This window comes from Protomyctophum parallelum (assembly GCF_964188405.1).
Source record: "Protomyctophum parallelum genome assembly, chromosome: 21".
Taxonomy (NCBI): Eukaryota; Metazoa; Chordata; class Actinopteri; order Myctophiformes; family Myctophidae; genus Protomyctophum; species Protomyctophum parallelum.
The window spans coordinates 33,176,939-33,194,270 of NC_139713.1; the positions used below are offsets into that span (position 1 = coordinate 33,176,939).

General features: G+C 42.2%; 1 protein-coding gene across 2 annotated transcripts; it reads left to right on the forward strand.

The window, feature by feature from the left end:
• Window positions 1-1,778: 1,778 nt before the first annotated feature.
• Window positions 1,779-16,916, forward strand: oclna (occludin a). 2 transcript variants are annotated; one of them, XM_083793801.1, is made up of 10 exons: window positions 1,779-1,904; window positions 3,550-3,657; window positions 4,984-5,216; window positions 5,599-6,032; window positions 7,269-7,436; window positions 9,697-9,827; window positions 11,929-12,099; window positions 13,521-13,692; window positions 15,911-15,952; window positions 16,057-16,916. In XM_083793801.1, exons 2-10 carry the CDS (start codon window positions 3,593-3,595, stop codon window positions 16,153-16,155), a joined length of 1,515 nt encoding a protein of 504 aa, XP_083649927.1. In that variant the 5' UTR covers window positions 1,779-1,904; window positions 3,550-3,592; the 3' UTR covers window positions 16,156-16,916. The 2 variants fall into 2 exon arrangements, with proteins under 2 accessions (XP_083649927.1, XP_083649928.1); XM_083793802.1 differs by having other exon boundaries at window positions 3,553-3,657.
• Window positions 16,917-17,332: the final 416 nt, after the last annotated feature.

A 17,332-nucleotide genomic window follows, 5' to 3' on the forward strand; every position in this document is an offset into this window, starting at 1 on the left:
GTAACTGACTAAGCTTTACATAATTATCCTACAATCCTTTTTTACAGTTATCTGTGAGTTATATTAAATGTTCCTGTATTCTCACTATTCTGTTCTTCCATTTCAGACTAAACCTACTGTATAGTCACACTGAGGCCTGATACCTAAATGTCTGTCTTATCGTCGCTGTCAGGTGGAAACCTGGAATGTCCAAAAGCATTACTTTTGGAAAACAAAAGTGTTCCAATGTAGTTAGACACAAGCTGTTAATGCTTTTCATTAGTTCAATATTTATGAAAACTTTAAAATTAAAAGTTGTTTAAAAAGTAGAAGAAGATCTACAAGCGCATAACTTGTGAACTTGTAGATTGGGCAACCTTTTTGTTTTCTTTATACTTTTGTGTGACAATGTATAATGACGAAGTAAGGCATTAATTTATGAGAAAACATAAAAAGTTTAAATATGGAGATGCAAGGTTTCTGCCCCACGACAGGGATAGTACAGTAATTGTACCACATTGTGATGGTTTGTGTTGAACTGACCACTAAGTAAAGTGACTGGACCTCATGATCAAAGCTATAGTCTTTTATTTTTTACCAAATGTAATTGTTTGTTTTGTGTGTGTAAATTACAGATTTCCTTTGTAAAAAATAAGTCTGAATTGGTGCTTTTTGTCTTCCAGAATACAGTTTTACGTTTATGCACTTAAAAACTGGTGTGTTTCTTTAGTTGTCAAGAACCAAGAAAGCTACAGTCTGATAATCAGGCTAGTTTGGTCCAGGGCTGGGACTTTTCAGGGGATTATGGGAGAACCCAACAAAATGTTTAATTTCAACCCAATTAGAGAACGTACAGTTGTACTCATTATAGCATAGTCTATACTGTAGCAGAGTTTCCCAAACTATGTGTTGGGACCCATTTGTGTACCCATTTTTATGGGTTGTGAGCAAATATCCCGTTTCAAAAGAACTTCATAGATTTAAAAGCAAATATCAAAGCGCGTAAAGCAAATGCATTGTGAACTTGTAGATCAGCTATTTTCACTAGTTTGGGTCCCTGGGAGATGTCTAATTTCTCTTCTGGGTCTCTTGGGAGCTAAATTGTTGGTCTGTTCTATTGTTTTGTGATTTCGGTTCACCACTGGGTCAAGCAGATAGGTCATAAATTCAGGACACGTAGCACAAGTTCTCAATGTCATGTCCCACCAAATACAACCACAGATTGATTAAAATTATGTTTTATATTAGAATAAGTTCCAGCTTGCAGCTATAATAGGCTAAAGATAATCTGCTTTTTAAAATGCACAACTCAATAAAAAAACTGTTAAATGTGAGTGGACGACACCATCAAAAGCATTACACTTGTTTACAAGAGGGTCCACCATTTTCAATTCATAACATTTAGAGACACACAAATATACACTTCTATATAGCCAAAAACAGGAAATCATCATAAAGGAGGAAATAGGGGTGGGGGGGGGGGATTCAGTAAAGATACAGTACAGTGATACTAAAAGGATTTAAACACAAAAAGCCCTGGGGTCTGCTTTCCATTTTGGCCCTGTGCATTCAATTCAGGGGGTCATTTCAGACAGTGATCTCTTGTCACTCATCCTTGTGCCATCCTCTGGTGACACCTATGGGCGACAGACAGACACCTGCGGTGACACAGGGCGGCGGTGAGTGCAGATGAGTTGAGGTCGCAGGATGGAACCCGACACAGCACCTGGGGAATGGGGAGGGGCTTAATGTGTGAGCCACAAAGCTGACTGAGCAAAACTAAAGGCAAAACCCAACAAGGTGTGGTCTGGAGTGTTTACTGTTTAGTCTCATCTCATCACAGATCACTGGTAGTTTCAGTTGAAATACTTCAGCCACAGCAGGCACAACACAACACGACCCGGATCTTACCTACCTGACGACAGGTGAGTTTCTCAACTAACTTCATTTTATTGTTATTATTGTATTGTCCATGTTGTTGTGAAGTTGGGATATCATAAACGGGTAGTTTAGTTTAGACTAGAGCGACGCAGCCTACATGGTGTGCTGGACATGTACCTTGTCCTTTTGCCGCCCTGATTTGAATAGTTAAATAGCCTAATGAAACATGGCTGGACAGAACGTGATTAGCCTGTTATTAATGAAGTAATGGTCGCAGCCATAACGTACGATCGTGTTTCACTTTCTACCATGTTTTTGTAGGCTTCTATTAGCGTCCAACTATAGCTGTGAACAGGTGCAGCCGATAGCCTATAGCCTATACTTTTAAACGTTTTAGGAAATAGGCTATAATCTTGCTCTCAGTTGCTAAATATTTTATTCACGTTAAAACAGTAGTGACGACGACCTATTCAGACATTGATGGATCCTCCCAGTTTTTGGGTGCTCCTAAACAACCATAATATGCTATATCCTATTGTTGGATATAGGCCTGGCCTATGGTGTTTTGGAGATCTGCCCCATACCCTGCCAGCCCAGCAGAATGTGACACCAACAGACATATGTTTACACTGATGAAAAGATAGTACACAACATAAAATGTTAATAATAATAATAATATCACAGTATTTAAACATGTACAGTTTCTGTCTGTCTGCTTTTGACTGAATACTTTATTAGTCAGAAATGTAAACAGTACGTGGTACAGTCAGACATTAAGGCTAATAGAATAACACAAAAACGGTCTGGGGACTTAAGTTGTTTCATTTGTGATCCTATGTATTCAATTCATCCACTCACTCACTCACTCACTCACTCACTCACACACACTCTCTCTCTCTCTCTCTCTCTCTCTCTCTCTCTCTCTCTCTCTCTGTATGTGTGTATACACCAGACAAAAGAAAATTTACTTTGTTTATTGAGTCGGAGTCTACAGTGCTTGTGAGATGTTGTACATACAGTACAGACAAGGTTCAAGGTTCAAGTTTATTTAGTGTCCCCGAAGGGCAAATTGGGTTGCAGCATAGACAGTACATTAAACAATGAATGAAACAGTACAGACAACAAACAGTTCACATAGCGGATACCAGAGTAAAAGGTGCACACAACCATTAAAGTGCAGGCGTTTAAAGTGCTATGCGATAGGTCATAAAAGTGCGTGTGCATGGACATAGGCACAAGATAATACAGTAAAAAGTAAAAGTGCTCATCATAAGGTTATATCCTCGATCTACGCACAGCAGCATTCAGTGTGTGAATAGAGACCGGGACAAAGGAATGTTTGTGCCTGTTTTTTGTGGCACAGGGGGCTCGCAAGCGAAGGCCGGATGGGAGAAGGATGTACTCTCCGTATAGTGGGTGAGCAGCATCAGATCGGATACACAGGGCTTTGTTAAGTACCTGTTTCTTAAAGATCTGGTGTAGGCCGTTCATTTGTGAGCCAATGATTTTTGAGGCCACTTTTACAATTCTCCCTAGGGAATTTTTGTCTCTGATGCAGAGATTACCATACCAACAGATAATCGAGAAAGAAATGACGGACTCGATGTAGGCACTGTATTGACAACAATGAGTGTAGTCCTAATATACTGTTAATAATGTCTTACTGTAGATATTCTTTGTTGTGTTCAGTAGATTGTGTGCAAAGCAACAGCTCCAGAGAGAGCCCAGGAGGATGTCGTCATCCAGAGACTCCAGACCCAATGGAAGTCCTCCTCCCTACGAATCAGAGAATGCATAGTAAGACCCTCTCTCTCATCTTTAGTTTAGTTCACTCAGGTATTACAGAGTACTTGGATTAAAGGGATTCAAGTTCTCAGGACTGATTTCAGTCATTTGGATTCCATAGAGAAGGCATGCTTTAATATTGTTGTGCAGCTAAACTAGCTGATCTACAAGCTCTCAAATAGATTGGCTATTTCCGGTTATTATTTTAAAATTAGAGCATTTGAAGTGCTCAATTAACTAGCAATATGTTCAGAAACATCTTCCATAAAATCTTAAACGTCTCGGATATTTCATAATGTAAAAGCTTCATCTGTGATTTCTTCACCTGGTTGGCAGTATGTAGAACAGGAACAATATTACTAAAACGTCATAGTTTTACTGTGTGTGTGTGTGTGTGTGTGTGTGTGTGTGTGTGTGTGTGTGTGTGTGTGTGTGTGTGTGTGTGTGTGTGTGTGTGTGTGTGTGTGTGTGTGTGTGTGTGTGCACTCCCCTCAACCTACGGGGAATGATGGTATACATCAAATAATTGTTGGCTTGTTAGATTTTCAAAACAAGCCCCAAAAACTGCATCCTGTGAAGAAAAAGCATTTTATTAACCCTCGCTTTTTAAATGCAATAAAGCAGTGGTTTTCAACCTTTTTCATTCGAGGTCCATTATTTATTCAGCATATGAACCTCGGACCATCATTTGATGACATTTAGACTCGCAGACTCTCAACTGAAGAATATTTTGATATTGTTGGATAACATTTTGTCCACAATTCCATTGATGTTTTACCATATAGAGATTACAGCAAAACGTTGATCAAAATAACATTTATTCTGCATTCTCTAATTGTGTAGACTTCTTGTAAATTAAGTAACGCAGATGTTTAACAATAATTTAACTATTGAGAGCGTAAATTGAAACCACTGTTCCATGTTAAAAAATGTTCAACACTGTAAAATCCTCAGTATTAATTGAACCCTTGAGAATGTACAAATGGAAACAATTGGGAACAATTGTACACTCTCATAATGGTCCATTTGGTGGTTCCTATTCCAAACTATAGCTGGGAACCCCTGGAAAGACCCCCTCGTGGACCCCTGGGGGTCCGCAGACCTCACATTAAACAAGAATGACTCAGTCATAACTGCCAGGTGCTCTTGTAGCGCCCGTTTTCGCGCACCTGGCAAAACAGTGCACATGGAAACATGACTTCTCTTTTATTTATTTTTATTTTTATTTGTTTTTAATCTTATTGACATTTTTATAAATTTGACTGTACTTTGGTATATATTAATGTATCGTCTCCACCACCCCGTCTCTCTCTCTCTCTCCCTCTCTCTTTATTCCAGCCACGAGCCCGCCCAGCCCGCCTACTCCTATTACCCCGACGACGAGTTCCAGCACTTCTACCGCTGGACCTCTCCTCCGGGCATCATCAAGATCATGGCGGTCATCGGCATCGTGCTCTGCCTGGCCATATTCGCATGCGTGGCCTCCACCCTCGCCTGGGACACCCAGGGGGGGCTGTCCGGGTTTGGGGGCATGGGGGGGGGCTACGGCGGAGGAGGAAGCTACGGAGGAGGAGGGTACGGCTAGCGATGTGAAGATAATCGTTATTATCGCGGTAGCGCAGTAATCGTATCGCGGAGATTAAAATGTTTAGTGAAATTGTCCGGCCTACACGATATGAATTTGCTTTAGATGATTGAGATGCAAAGTTAGTACCACTTGAACCCTCTATACTTTACAGACCTGTAAAGAGCACATTTGGTACGCTCTTATGTCACTCCACCCAAATCGATTCACCAAAAGTAGCAGATCTACAAGTGGCTATTTTTGGCGGATGCTGGGGTGGTTAACAAAAGTTTATTTTTTTATGCATATTTAGATTATCACCATAATATCGTTGATCGCAAAAGAAAATGCCACAATAATCGTGTAATTTCCACATCGTCCCACCCCTAGGTACGGCGGATACGGCGGCGGCGGCGGCAGCAGTTTCGGCGGCGGCGCGTACGGCGCCGGGAACCAGTACGGCTACGGCGGCATCGGGGGCAACTACAACGACCCGCGCAAGGGCAAGGGCTTCATCATCGCCATGGCGGCCATCACCTTCATCTTCACGCTGGCCCTCTTCATCATCGTCGTGTCCAAGAACGGCCTGTCCGAGTCCCGGAGGTTCTACCTGGCCGTGGTGGTCATCTGCGCCATCCTGGCACTGCTGATGTTCATCGCCAGCATCGTCTACCTCATGGCGGTCAACCCCATGGCGCAGTCGTCCGGCTCGGCGTACGGCAGCCAGATCGCCGGGCTCTGCGCCCAGTACCAGCAGCCGCAGATGTCGGGCCAGTTCGTCAACCAGTACCTCTACCACTACTGCGTGGTGGAGCCGCAGGAGGTGAGTGTGTAGCAGTGTTTTTTTTTTTTCATTTCTCTTTTCATTTCAAGGCCCGTTATTGCAAGCTTGCAATGTGCTGCGAAGGGGCGGTGTTATGATCTTGTAGATCTGCCGTTTGCGGGTGAGCGACACCGGCATTCTGATAATGTTGAAAAACTGAACGTATGTTATTGCCATTCTCCAAAATGGTATGATAATATAAAATATTAATATTTAATTTATTATATGTTCTGTTGCTCAACTTTTTTACAGACTGTACGAAAATGTATTGTCACACCACAGGTGTCCAGGTGTACACAAGTTGGTGAAATTAGTTTTTCGTACAAGCTCCTTCATACATAGTTTTCAGGAATGGTAAAAAAGAAGCCTTTAAAAAAAAAAGTGTACAGAAAGTGTTAAAATTATGTTTTTATGTGGCCACTGGCCACACCCACCAGTTCATTAAGTATGCCTGGTTTTCAGGTGGGCGGTGATCCGCACCCACAGCTGTAGTATGTCAACGTATGCTAAAGGGGGAGGGGATCGGGGATGTATGTGTATCGATTGGGCTTTCAGCTTCCAGGAAGAAACCAAAAATACACAGGGAATATATGTATTTCAATATACTAACCACAGCTGGGAGTCTATTATAGACTAGTAATGTTAACTCCATAGACGCATACAAAACAGAAAAAGTAACTAAAATCACAGCACTCCCATCTTTAAGAATAGTAGATGTGTACATAAGGTGCAGCAGTAGAACAGTAACATATAGAACATAGTCTCGCATTCAGGTGAGACATCAAAAAAGGAAGTGATCGAGTGTGGCGCGACAGGCGGTGTTCAGGTCTAAAGGTCATTACACGCCAGGAGCGATGTGTATAAACCACGCCCCCAGAACCACGGTGGGTTAGTGAAGCTGCCATCGCCTGGCGCTCAAATCTGGGATCGCAAGACTTCCGCATTTAAAACGCTACTGCACGTGCTTCTACCGTTTGAAACCCCAGTGGGCCTGCCCGGTGCTCACGTCTTCTTCTGCACCTGAGCACCAACATTTGCCGCTCAAATGCGGAAAAAGAGGGTTCCTTCTGGGTGCTCACACGCGCTGGTTGAGCAACTTCGCTGAAATGAATATATAGGCAGGGCTGTCCGTTCTCTACACATTTTTATAACTCTATGGTATAAACGATAAGAAAAGTGTAGTGTGTAGCTTTATGGTCACATTGTGTTGATTGTCCTCCATCTCTTCTCTCCTAGGCCATAGCGGTGGTGTGTGGATTCCTGGTGATGGCGGCGCTCATCATCATGATGGTGTTTGCTCTGAAGACGCGGCAGAAGATCAGGAACTTTGGCAAGAGCAACATCCTGTGGAAGAAAGTTAAGATCATTGATGATCTGGCTCCACCTCAAGACGTGGAGGACTGGGTGAGAAACGTCAACATACTGGCGCATTTACGCACACACACACACACACACACACACACACACACACACACACACACACACACACACACACACACACAAGCAACTGTAAAGCACCAACCTAGAGTTTAATTTATCTTTAAGAGTCACATAAAAACTGGCCTCATAAAAAAACAAATATAGTTTATGCCTCATTCATACAGCCTTTTTCTGTTCTGTGGTAGTTCTGAAAAATGTACTTGGTTCCATATGTGTGTAAGTGTGAATGTTCTCATGACACACAAATTAAGCTAATAAATCGTACAACCCTGGTGCGTAAGCTCTTACATTCTCAGAGTTAAAGAAACACTCTGGTTTTCACAGTGTAGTACTGTACTTCTATTTAGGGGTGCGACAGTTGAAGGACCACTTCAACCTTATCTTCATATAATTGTTCTTCACTGATGCTCATTATAAGATGGCACCATTTATGTCTACTAACTGTGTCACAGCAGAGGGCTGTGGACAGTTCAGAAACATGCCTACTAGTTGCTGTGAAATCTAATTACTGGACCCTCGTCTGGTTCTGAAAGACGGGTAGTGTGTGCAGGCTGGGTGGTGTGTGATAATCCGGTTGAAGTATTCCTTCGGTACGGCGACTGCGGCGGTGGGCCCGGGAGAACAATAACGCGACACGAGACAGTTCACAAGGTTTCACAAGGTTTATTACACAACAGGAACATATATAGTGCTGGATCATAATGACGTGACAATAAGATATGAGACATAGAAACGTGACATGATAATGACTAATGCAGCAGGCTGAGCAGGGCTGACCTTGCTGGCTCTGAGATGTCTCTCGTAGCCAGTATCCATAAAGTAGGCTACAGTACAGGCAGTACACAATACATATCAAGTACGCTGTATCTCAAGTTCCAGTACACAGACTAAGATGTACTGTACATGGACTGATTATAACACTAGTGACATCATTATTCTTACAAATGCAATGGCTTCTAGCTCAGCATGTGTGTGTGTGTGTGTGTCTGTGTGTCTGTGTGTCTACAGTGGTATAACCTGTTTCGCTTCACTTCCCAGTGCACTAGTATAGTATGGAGGGGGAGGGGTGTGCGTGTGTTTTCCCCTTGCTCTAGTTTCTGGGTGTGGTGTGTGTGTGTGTATGCACTGCCTGGAACTTATCAGCAAGAATTGCAGCAATCAACCATTACACCAAACAAACACCCCCCCCCCCCCCCCACACACACACACACACACAAAACTTCCTTTTTTATCAGTGTGCTGATTCAGGCTGGCTTAGTCGAAAAGACTGGACCACGCATTTTTGAGTTCCTTGATTTAGGGGAATTATTCAGAGCTCACAAATATTTTTTGACATAACCAGAATGGAGTTGACTACAAATGCATACATGAGACATTTTATTATCATTGCTGGGCTTCAGTGCAGCCCAGTGTTTATTACTCAACAACAAAAGTGGAAGAACCGGTCTGACTGCTGCTCAAATAGCCTGCAGGCACATAGCAGCGCGCTACAGCGATGTGACAGTAAAAACGTGCTGGGACAGTGCCATCTCAGATCTGCAGTGTGCGAAACCACACAGTGGCAGAAGAACTACTCTGATATATTTTACTTTACACTAAGTGTAAGTAAGTAGTACTGCCACAATGTAAAAAGATATATATCTCCTAAGTAAAACGAAACCTCTTATCTCCATATTCTAATATTTTGTTTGGTTTTGCAAATGAATGCCCCACTGGCCTACTGAGCATACATACTACAGTGTCACATTGACTAGCATCAAAATCTACAATTATGAGCTTGTAGATCTGCTACTTTTGCTGTGTTTCAATTTGAATGCTGAAAAGTAACAGTTTTGGACATAAATTATGAGGTTTCCACCCGACAGAGAGGAAAAGACTTGTATTCAAAATGTTACTGTGGTTGAAACAAAAGTACTGGTATTTAAAATATACATACAATACCAAATGTTAAAAGGAAGTAGTCATTATGCAGAACGGCAGGTGTGGCTGATTTGTGCTGCTGGGTAGACTGACCCAGTGGTTCTCAACCTGTGGGTTGGGACCCCCAGCTGGGGCCCACATGATTTTGGGAGGTCCCCAGATGACAGTGAAGGACTTTTAAGACATCTTTAATAAATTTCACGTGAAAAAGACACTTATCGATGGACATTTTAACGTTTCTGTCTTTTTTCCATGTGTAAAGGTGCTATTTGAACGTTTCCGTCTATCTCTTTCCATGTTTAAGGTGAACAACGTGTCGGCGGTCCCTGAAGAGCTTCCCCTGTCGGAGTATCCCGAGAAGCTGACCGGCTCCAGGAGTCACCTGGATGACAACAGCAGCAGCTACAACAAGCCCCCATATAGCAACACTCCTGTGTGAGTACCTGAGTACATGTATTGTAGAGGGAGACTTGAATGTTTCACATTTCAGAGTCAGAATCAACTTTATTGTCAGTGTAAAACAGTGGGTGAAATTTGTTATTAGTTATTTCCATAAATGGAGAAGGGGAAGAAGAAGAATAGAGGGTATGTGCGTCACACCATCATTATGATTTAGTTATGCGGAACAGCTACTGAGTGGCAAAAAAACACTACTTCCTGGCCTTGACAGCCCATACATCCAAACGGAAAAGTATTATTTGATTGCATTAAATGACTTTAAACAACCTTACATTCAATCGTCACTCACTTTGCCACTCGATTTGCCACTCGATCGACTTCATGCCTTCACCCTCTATAATGGGGGGGAAGAGAGGGAGAGAGAGAGAAATAAGAACAAAACAAATTATATATCTGGTGCGGTAAGTATCTGAGGTCAGCCATTTACCGTAGCTTATAGAGGTGGTTCTCAAACATTTAAGTTCAAGGACCCCCATAACTATGAGGGTGCACAAATGGAATGGACTCTCAAAGTTACATACCTGCAGGGGTCCATTTGGTTTCATTTGTGCACTCCTACAGTTCCAGACCTGTAAACCCTTAAGGGTCCCTGAACCCTACTTTGAAAACTGGCTCATACCAACGACACATGAATGTGCAACGCAGCCTACATTTAACCACCCTGGTGTCCGTTCATTTTCTGCGGTTGAACATTCGTCCCAAAGAAATCGACCATGAAAAAGAGATTTGGTGCTAAGGGTGAAAAAGTGTGAACCTAGTACAGAGCCCTGGGGGCTACATATATCCGGTAGGTGTTTAAGTGGTTAATTCTCAATTTCTCATTGTATCGTATGACAGCAGGCCTCTTTGTAGAGTCCTGGTTGTTACACTGAGGTCCTTGTTGCTCCATGATGTACAGTAGGCTAGCGGAGGATTCTACACCTCAGACAGCTGCTGACTTGCTGGAACTTGTTCCTCTGCAAAGGAACTCGTGGAACATGTGTAGAGTGTTTGCGACCTTCTGTGTGCAAAGTAGACTCTAGTAGTACAACATGAAGGAAAGATACTTTTTGAGTGGTGCAACCACTCCTACAACCAGGAATGTCCGTGTGTATCAGTCAGTCAAGAGCACGAGTGGTGTGTGCATGCGTGAAATTGGAACGAGAGAAGTATGTGACATGGCTGCCACCTGCTGGACGCAAATCGAACTTCTGCCATGTTTAACGTGTCGATCGGTTAGTTGAACTATTTAAAAATGTATTTAAAAATAGTAAAATATGGCTAATAAGTTTAGGGGTAAGGCGCCGCGCAAGATGGGGCCCTTGAACTGCTTTGCAGAAAATGGCAGATCCACAAGCTCACAACGCGTTTGTGCTTGTATATTTGCTATTTGTGGCTAGTGGTTAATGTAAACCATTGTAAAATATTTGGTGGCCCCCTTGCAGAATATCTGAGGACCCCCTAGTTGTCCTGTCCCGGACACCCTGTTGAAGTTCCCTGCAGTACATTTTATTTCCTCTCGCGCAGGCTCAGAATGGTGGCCTTTTAAGGTCCCTTCACGGCACTGGACTGTTACTGTATGTAGAAGCTGGAGTCTTCCTTCTCACAAGGACCAGAAAAGCCCACAATAGATCACTTCATTGGCTCCTGATTCAAGTACTACTTATTTGTTACAATGCTATGTGTGTGTGTGTGTGTGTGGGGGGGGGGGGGCACTGTGTGTGTGAGGGGGGGGGGGGGGGGGGGGCACAACAAAGCAGCAAGCACACAGCAGCAGCCTTGTATGTGCACGAGTGACCCATTAAGACCCGAGGCCAAAATCATGCATTTTTCCGGGGATCCCCTCACCTGAAAATGTTTTGTGTCAGTTAGGGACCCGCAGAAGAGAAGATTTGTGTTTAGAAATTCAAAATATTTGAAAACACTTTATAGATTTAAAAAAGACAAAAGCAGATGTACAAGATTAGATTGTAGATAGCCAAGTCTAAAATCTAAAAAGACACGGATGATTTCCCGGTTTCAATGGATTTGAATGTGAATGGTGCCTTTTTAGTCTTGCTTCTAAATGGTTTCTCTCTTCATCCTCCCACGTCCTCAGGCCACCAGAAGACTATCTGAGGCAGAGCGTCCCAGCCAGCATCAACTCCGACATCCCCAGCTCCGCCGGAAGACCCAAGAAGAGGCGTGCCAGACGGGCTAACGGTGATGGTTACGAGACCGACGGTTACGCCTCCTCCGCAGATGAGCTGGACGACGATAACTTTGACAGGTACCCTCTTATGTTTGACTGCACCGCTTGTCATGCACCGGGAATAGCTGAGCTACAAGCTCACAACGCATCGCAAAGACAAAGTGTTGTGAGCTTGTACATCGGCTATTGTCAGCAAGTGTCGCCATCGTATGACGGCGGTGGCGGTGGCTCAGGGGTAGAGTGCCTGGATGGCAACCGTAAGGTTGCCAGTTCAACCGTAAGGTTGCCAGTTCGAACCCGGGCTCCCCCAGAGTTACTGTCGAAGTGTCCTTGAGCAAGACACTGAACCCCTAATTGCTCCCGATGTGCTATTTGGTGCCTTGCATGGTTTCCGCTGCCATCGGTGTATGAATGTGTGTGTGAATGGGTGAATGTAATGCACAATCTCTGTAAAGCGCCTTGGATAAAGGCGCTGTATAAATGCACCATTTACCATTTATAAAGTATAAATCAGGCTCAAAGACAGGGCAACAATCTAATCAGGAATTGTTTGGATGGTTGTTATGGCAGACCTGGAGGCGTGATCAATGCCATTTGGCTATTCTGAGTGGCCAAAGAGCATTGATCACACCTCCAGGTCTTTAGTTTACTCAAGTTAGGGAATAAGACCTGGTACTTAAGACACGCAAAATACAGCCCTAGGAGTGGTAAAGTGTTTTCAAATATTTTGAATTTCTAAACACAAATCTTCTCTTCTGCGGGTCCCTCTATGGAATCATCTATCTGGATCCTGATGAAGGTTACTGGACTATAGGGTTGATGAATGGAAATGTGTACAGGGATAATGTCCTTCTCCCCGTAAGAGAGGAGCTCCAGAGAGTGGGAGTGTTTGTGGATTTTGAGGAGGGTCTGGTCTCCTTTTATGATGTGGAGACGAGAGTAAATCTCTACTCTTCCACTGGCTGCACCTTCACTGAGAGACTCTCAAATACTTCAATCCATGTTCGAACCAAAATGGTATAAACGCTGCCCCTCTGATCATCTCTCCTGTCAATCACACTGATATGAGGAATGTGTGAATGATCAGACGGGCAGCGACTGACGCGTCTAGTGATAAATAAAAACAAATGTCATATATAACAGTAGAAAGGATTCCAGAACATTGCAAATAGAGCTTCTTTTAAATCCTAGACATTTAAATTGTACAGTTTAAAGGCCAATATTGTACATTCAATAAAATATGTAACTTCGTCCATTCATGATTACGTTCCATTCTGCTACCTGTACAGTCATCTTCTCAGAACATTTCATATCCATATAACTGATATTGTTGTCTAGATATGTTGTGTTATGTAAATATCTGAAGTCCCTTATCTGTTGCCCTGCCTTTAAGCTTACATTATATTGTTTTATTATACCCCAGCTGTTGACATTGGAAGGGCAGGGATGTGCTGCCGTTGCCATTTAACAGTCTTCTCTCTCTCTCTCCCTGTCAACAGTGAGTTTCCGCCCATCTCCGGCGAGCAGCAGCGCAGCGACTACAAGCGTGAGTTTGACCATGACCACCAGGAGTACAAGGACCTGCAGGCGGAGCTGGACGCCGCCAACAAACAGCTGTCCGACGTGGACAGAGAGCTGGATGACCTCCAGAACGGGAGCCCACAGTACCTGGTGAGATGAGCCCATTACGCTTTTCGGCATTTGAGCCACCGTCCACCGACCACCATTTGATGAGATTTAGCCTCGCAGACCCAACTAAAGAATTGTGTTATCGTGGGATAAGAATTTGTCCACAATTCCATGCTGTGGTGCCATAGGAGAGATAATCAAAATAATAATTATTTTACATTCTTTGATTGTTTAGACCGGCCCATTTGGTTTCATTTTAAGCTCTCATGAGTTAAAGATCAATAAGGGTTAATTTTGTTACCAACTCTCCATCATTTAGCTGTGGACCACTGGTTGAGAACCACTGGTTTAACCACAGTGAGTCGTGACCCCTAAACATTGGTCCGTAACCATGAGTAAAAAATCCCATTTTATTTTCCTACATAAAAAAAAGAAAAAATAGAGACTTTTTTTAATAACAATAATTACGTTTTTAAAACAAACTAGCAAACAAATCTAAGAAATCCCATGAATAAAAATTAATAAATAATTAAAATGTACTGAAAATAGCCGATCTACAAGCTCACACATGGGTCTCGACCTGAAAATTTGGGAACCAAACAGCATTAACCCATTTAGACCGTCCGTGAACCCTTATACTGTACGTAACTATACCTTTCATTCCGGAAACCCCTTTTGGTGGTATGTACAGTATATAGCAACATATTCTTTTTTTGTAATTGTTGAATAAATATTTGTCGTTTTTCCAGAAAACGTAGGTCAGAATTTTGAAGGTGTTTTTAGAATTGGCCTCGGGTCTAAACGGGTTAAGGCCTGATACCGGTGCTCAAACCTTTTCATGTCAAGGGACCCCCAGAAACAAAGATTTTAGTTTAAAATGTATGCTTTAAACTACAAGCTCATAGCGTGGCAACTAAGTGACACGTCATGAGCTTATAGATCTGCTATTTATTGTTGAATAGCCAAAGTATACAATTATTGTTAAAGTGGTTAAAACTTAGCCCATATCTAATAATAGTTTCAGCCCTAAAATCTAAAATGACGCGGATGCTTTCCTGGTTTAACAAATTCACTTCACTGTTGACAAGGTTTCTATCAAGTCTACTAGCTACTTCAGAGTAACCCCTGTTGTTAATAGGAACAGTTTCCTGGTTCCTTAAGGGGAGATCTGTCAGTAACTGTCAGGTTTAGATTGTGACTCAGCCATGACTTGACTTTCAGTACAAAACAAACGAGAACCACACACAGGAATGTGACACGGTGACAGTGATGCATGTGGGGATGCAATCGGCCGATAATCGCCCTGTTGAAATGCCGCTTTATCTGTTGTTCCATAAATCTGTATGATTGAATTCATGCTCAGTAAAAAATGGAGTGAAGGGATTTACATACTTTAACCACATGAACCCTGGCATCCCTATTCTGGGGGCAAACATTTGGCGAATATAGCCTATCTACAAGCTTGCCCACGTGTCTCCACACATGTTCTGAGCTTGTAGATCAGCTATTTTTGGTGAAGAGATTTTATGCAGAAGGTTATTATTTCAGACATCGGCCCAGGTATGGGATCTAGAATTCGTAGGCAGATAACACTGACTCTCATATCAACACTTTGTGCTTTATTGAGCGGATCCTTCAACATGAATGTAAAACATTTTTAAAATGATTTCTCTGACTTGCACAATTTAGTCTACTTTAGTACTTGCCTATCACTATCAGACACATTATATGCTCATGTAACAAAGTGTAGTGACACTTTGCACTTGACACATACATGATTTCCCAAAGCATACCGGTGTGGCAATCTAGCCTTCACATTCTTAACCTCCTGAATACCATACATTCATACATTTTTGGGCATGCCCATTTATTTGCTAAACTAAATGACAGAAATAGCATCACTTCCAAGGTCTTTAGGATGGGTTAAATGCAGAGGACTTAAAAAAAGACAATTGGCTTTAGTAGTGCTGAGGCAATCCCTGGGTCTGTCTCTGAATATAATGTGCCATGATAATTGCCTGATGATGTCTGGTGATGGATAATATGAGATGAATCATTGACGTTGGAAAGACTCATTTTAAAGGTCATTAGTATTTTTACACATCATTCACATGACACCTTTTATTTGGGGTGAAAAATCTATTGTGTCGCTGTGCGACACAATAGAAAGAATATATATTGTGTAAATGTGTGTAAGGACTAAGGATCCTGCATGTCACTAACCTCCTTTTAAATAAACTATTTTATCTTTACAATACAGGATGCTTTGGATGAGTACAACAGGCTAAAGGACTTTAAAAGGGTATGTAGGACACTTATCATGATGCTGAAAATAATAATGCATTTTAAGTCTGTATCTGTAACGGCGCCCGTCATTCATTTATATATGTTCCATTTTTCCCACAGTCTGCAGATTACCAGATGAAGAAACGCAGGTGTAAATATCTGAAGTCCAAACTGTCCCACATCAAGAAGAAGGTCAGTGAGTTTGACCGTAGGGCCTGAACAGCCTTTTGTGGGATTCTACAGCGGGGTAAGGATTGCATCCGCTCTGGCATTGTTCCCAGCATTTTGGGGGTTTTATGGATAATATAATACGTTGACATGCCACCGAAAATATCTGTGTTTCAGTCGCTACTTTCGGTGAGCGTCATGGTCGTATGGCAAAGTGTAAAATAGGCTTTATTCTGCCTATTAACTGTGAGCTACACAACCTATTGCATCAATTATAGTCTGTCGTACGGAGGAGTCACGTGCATGAAATGGCAGATTTACAAGCTTACGACGCGCCACAATGTGATGCACTGTGAGCTCTATTTTCGGCATGCGTCTGTCGTACAACAATATAATTCAGGCTTAAAGGGATATCGTTTAAAGGAGAATTCCATACTAGAAGGCTTTCTTACCTTTATTTGTAGTTGTTACGTCCCCAACAAAGAGGTCCAGGTGTTATTTTGTGCAAAAGCGCATTATTGGCTATTTCCTCTACCATAAGCCCTCAATGAATTGCATTGAATTGCATTGATTTGAATGGGGCTATGGGGTGTTGTGCTAATTCGCTTATTTCCATCGCTCAAAAATATATATTCTTTGTATATATCCTCCCTTCATAATGTAAATAGTATCCCAAGCGGCACACTTTACTACTTATTTAGACGGAAATAAGCGAATTAGCACAAAAACCCAACCCCCATTGAGGGCTTATGGTAGGGGAAATAGCCAATAATGCACTTTTGCACAAAATAACACCTGCACCTCTGTGTGGGGACGTAACAACTACAAATAAAGGTAAGAAATCCTTCTAGTATGGGATTCTCCTTTAATCGTCTACTCAGGCTTTTGTGAACACCTGGGACAGTTTTTAAGGTGCTTGATTCAGAATTTAGAAAATAAACACAGACACCACAGTTACCAGAAACAAAATCTTTGGGTGTTTTCTATGAATCTAACATGGTTAAAATGGAGTTTGAAGTTACAATGTGTTTGTATAGGAAGGGGGCGGGGCAGCTAAAATGAATATCAAATATCTAAATACTGAATTGAGTAACTTAAACACTGTCTGGGGTGCTCACAAAAGCCTAAGTAGACGATAAAATGACCAAATGTTTCTTTGAAAGAGAAATATCCCATTAAGGACTACTGAGTACAGAGTAGATGATGTGGAGATCTACTATTTCAACGT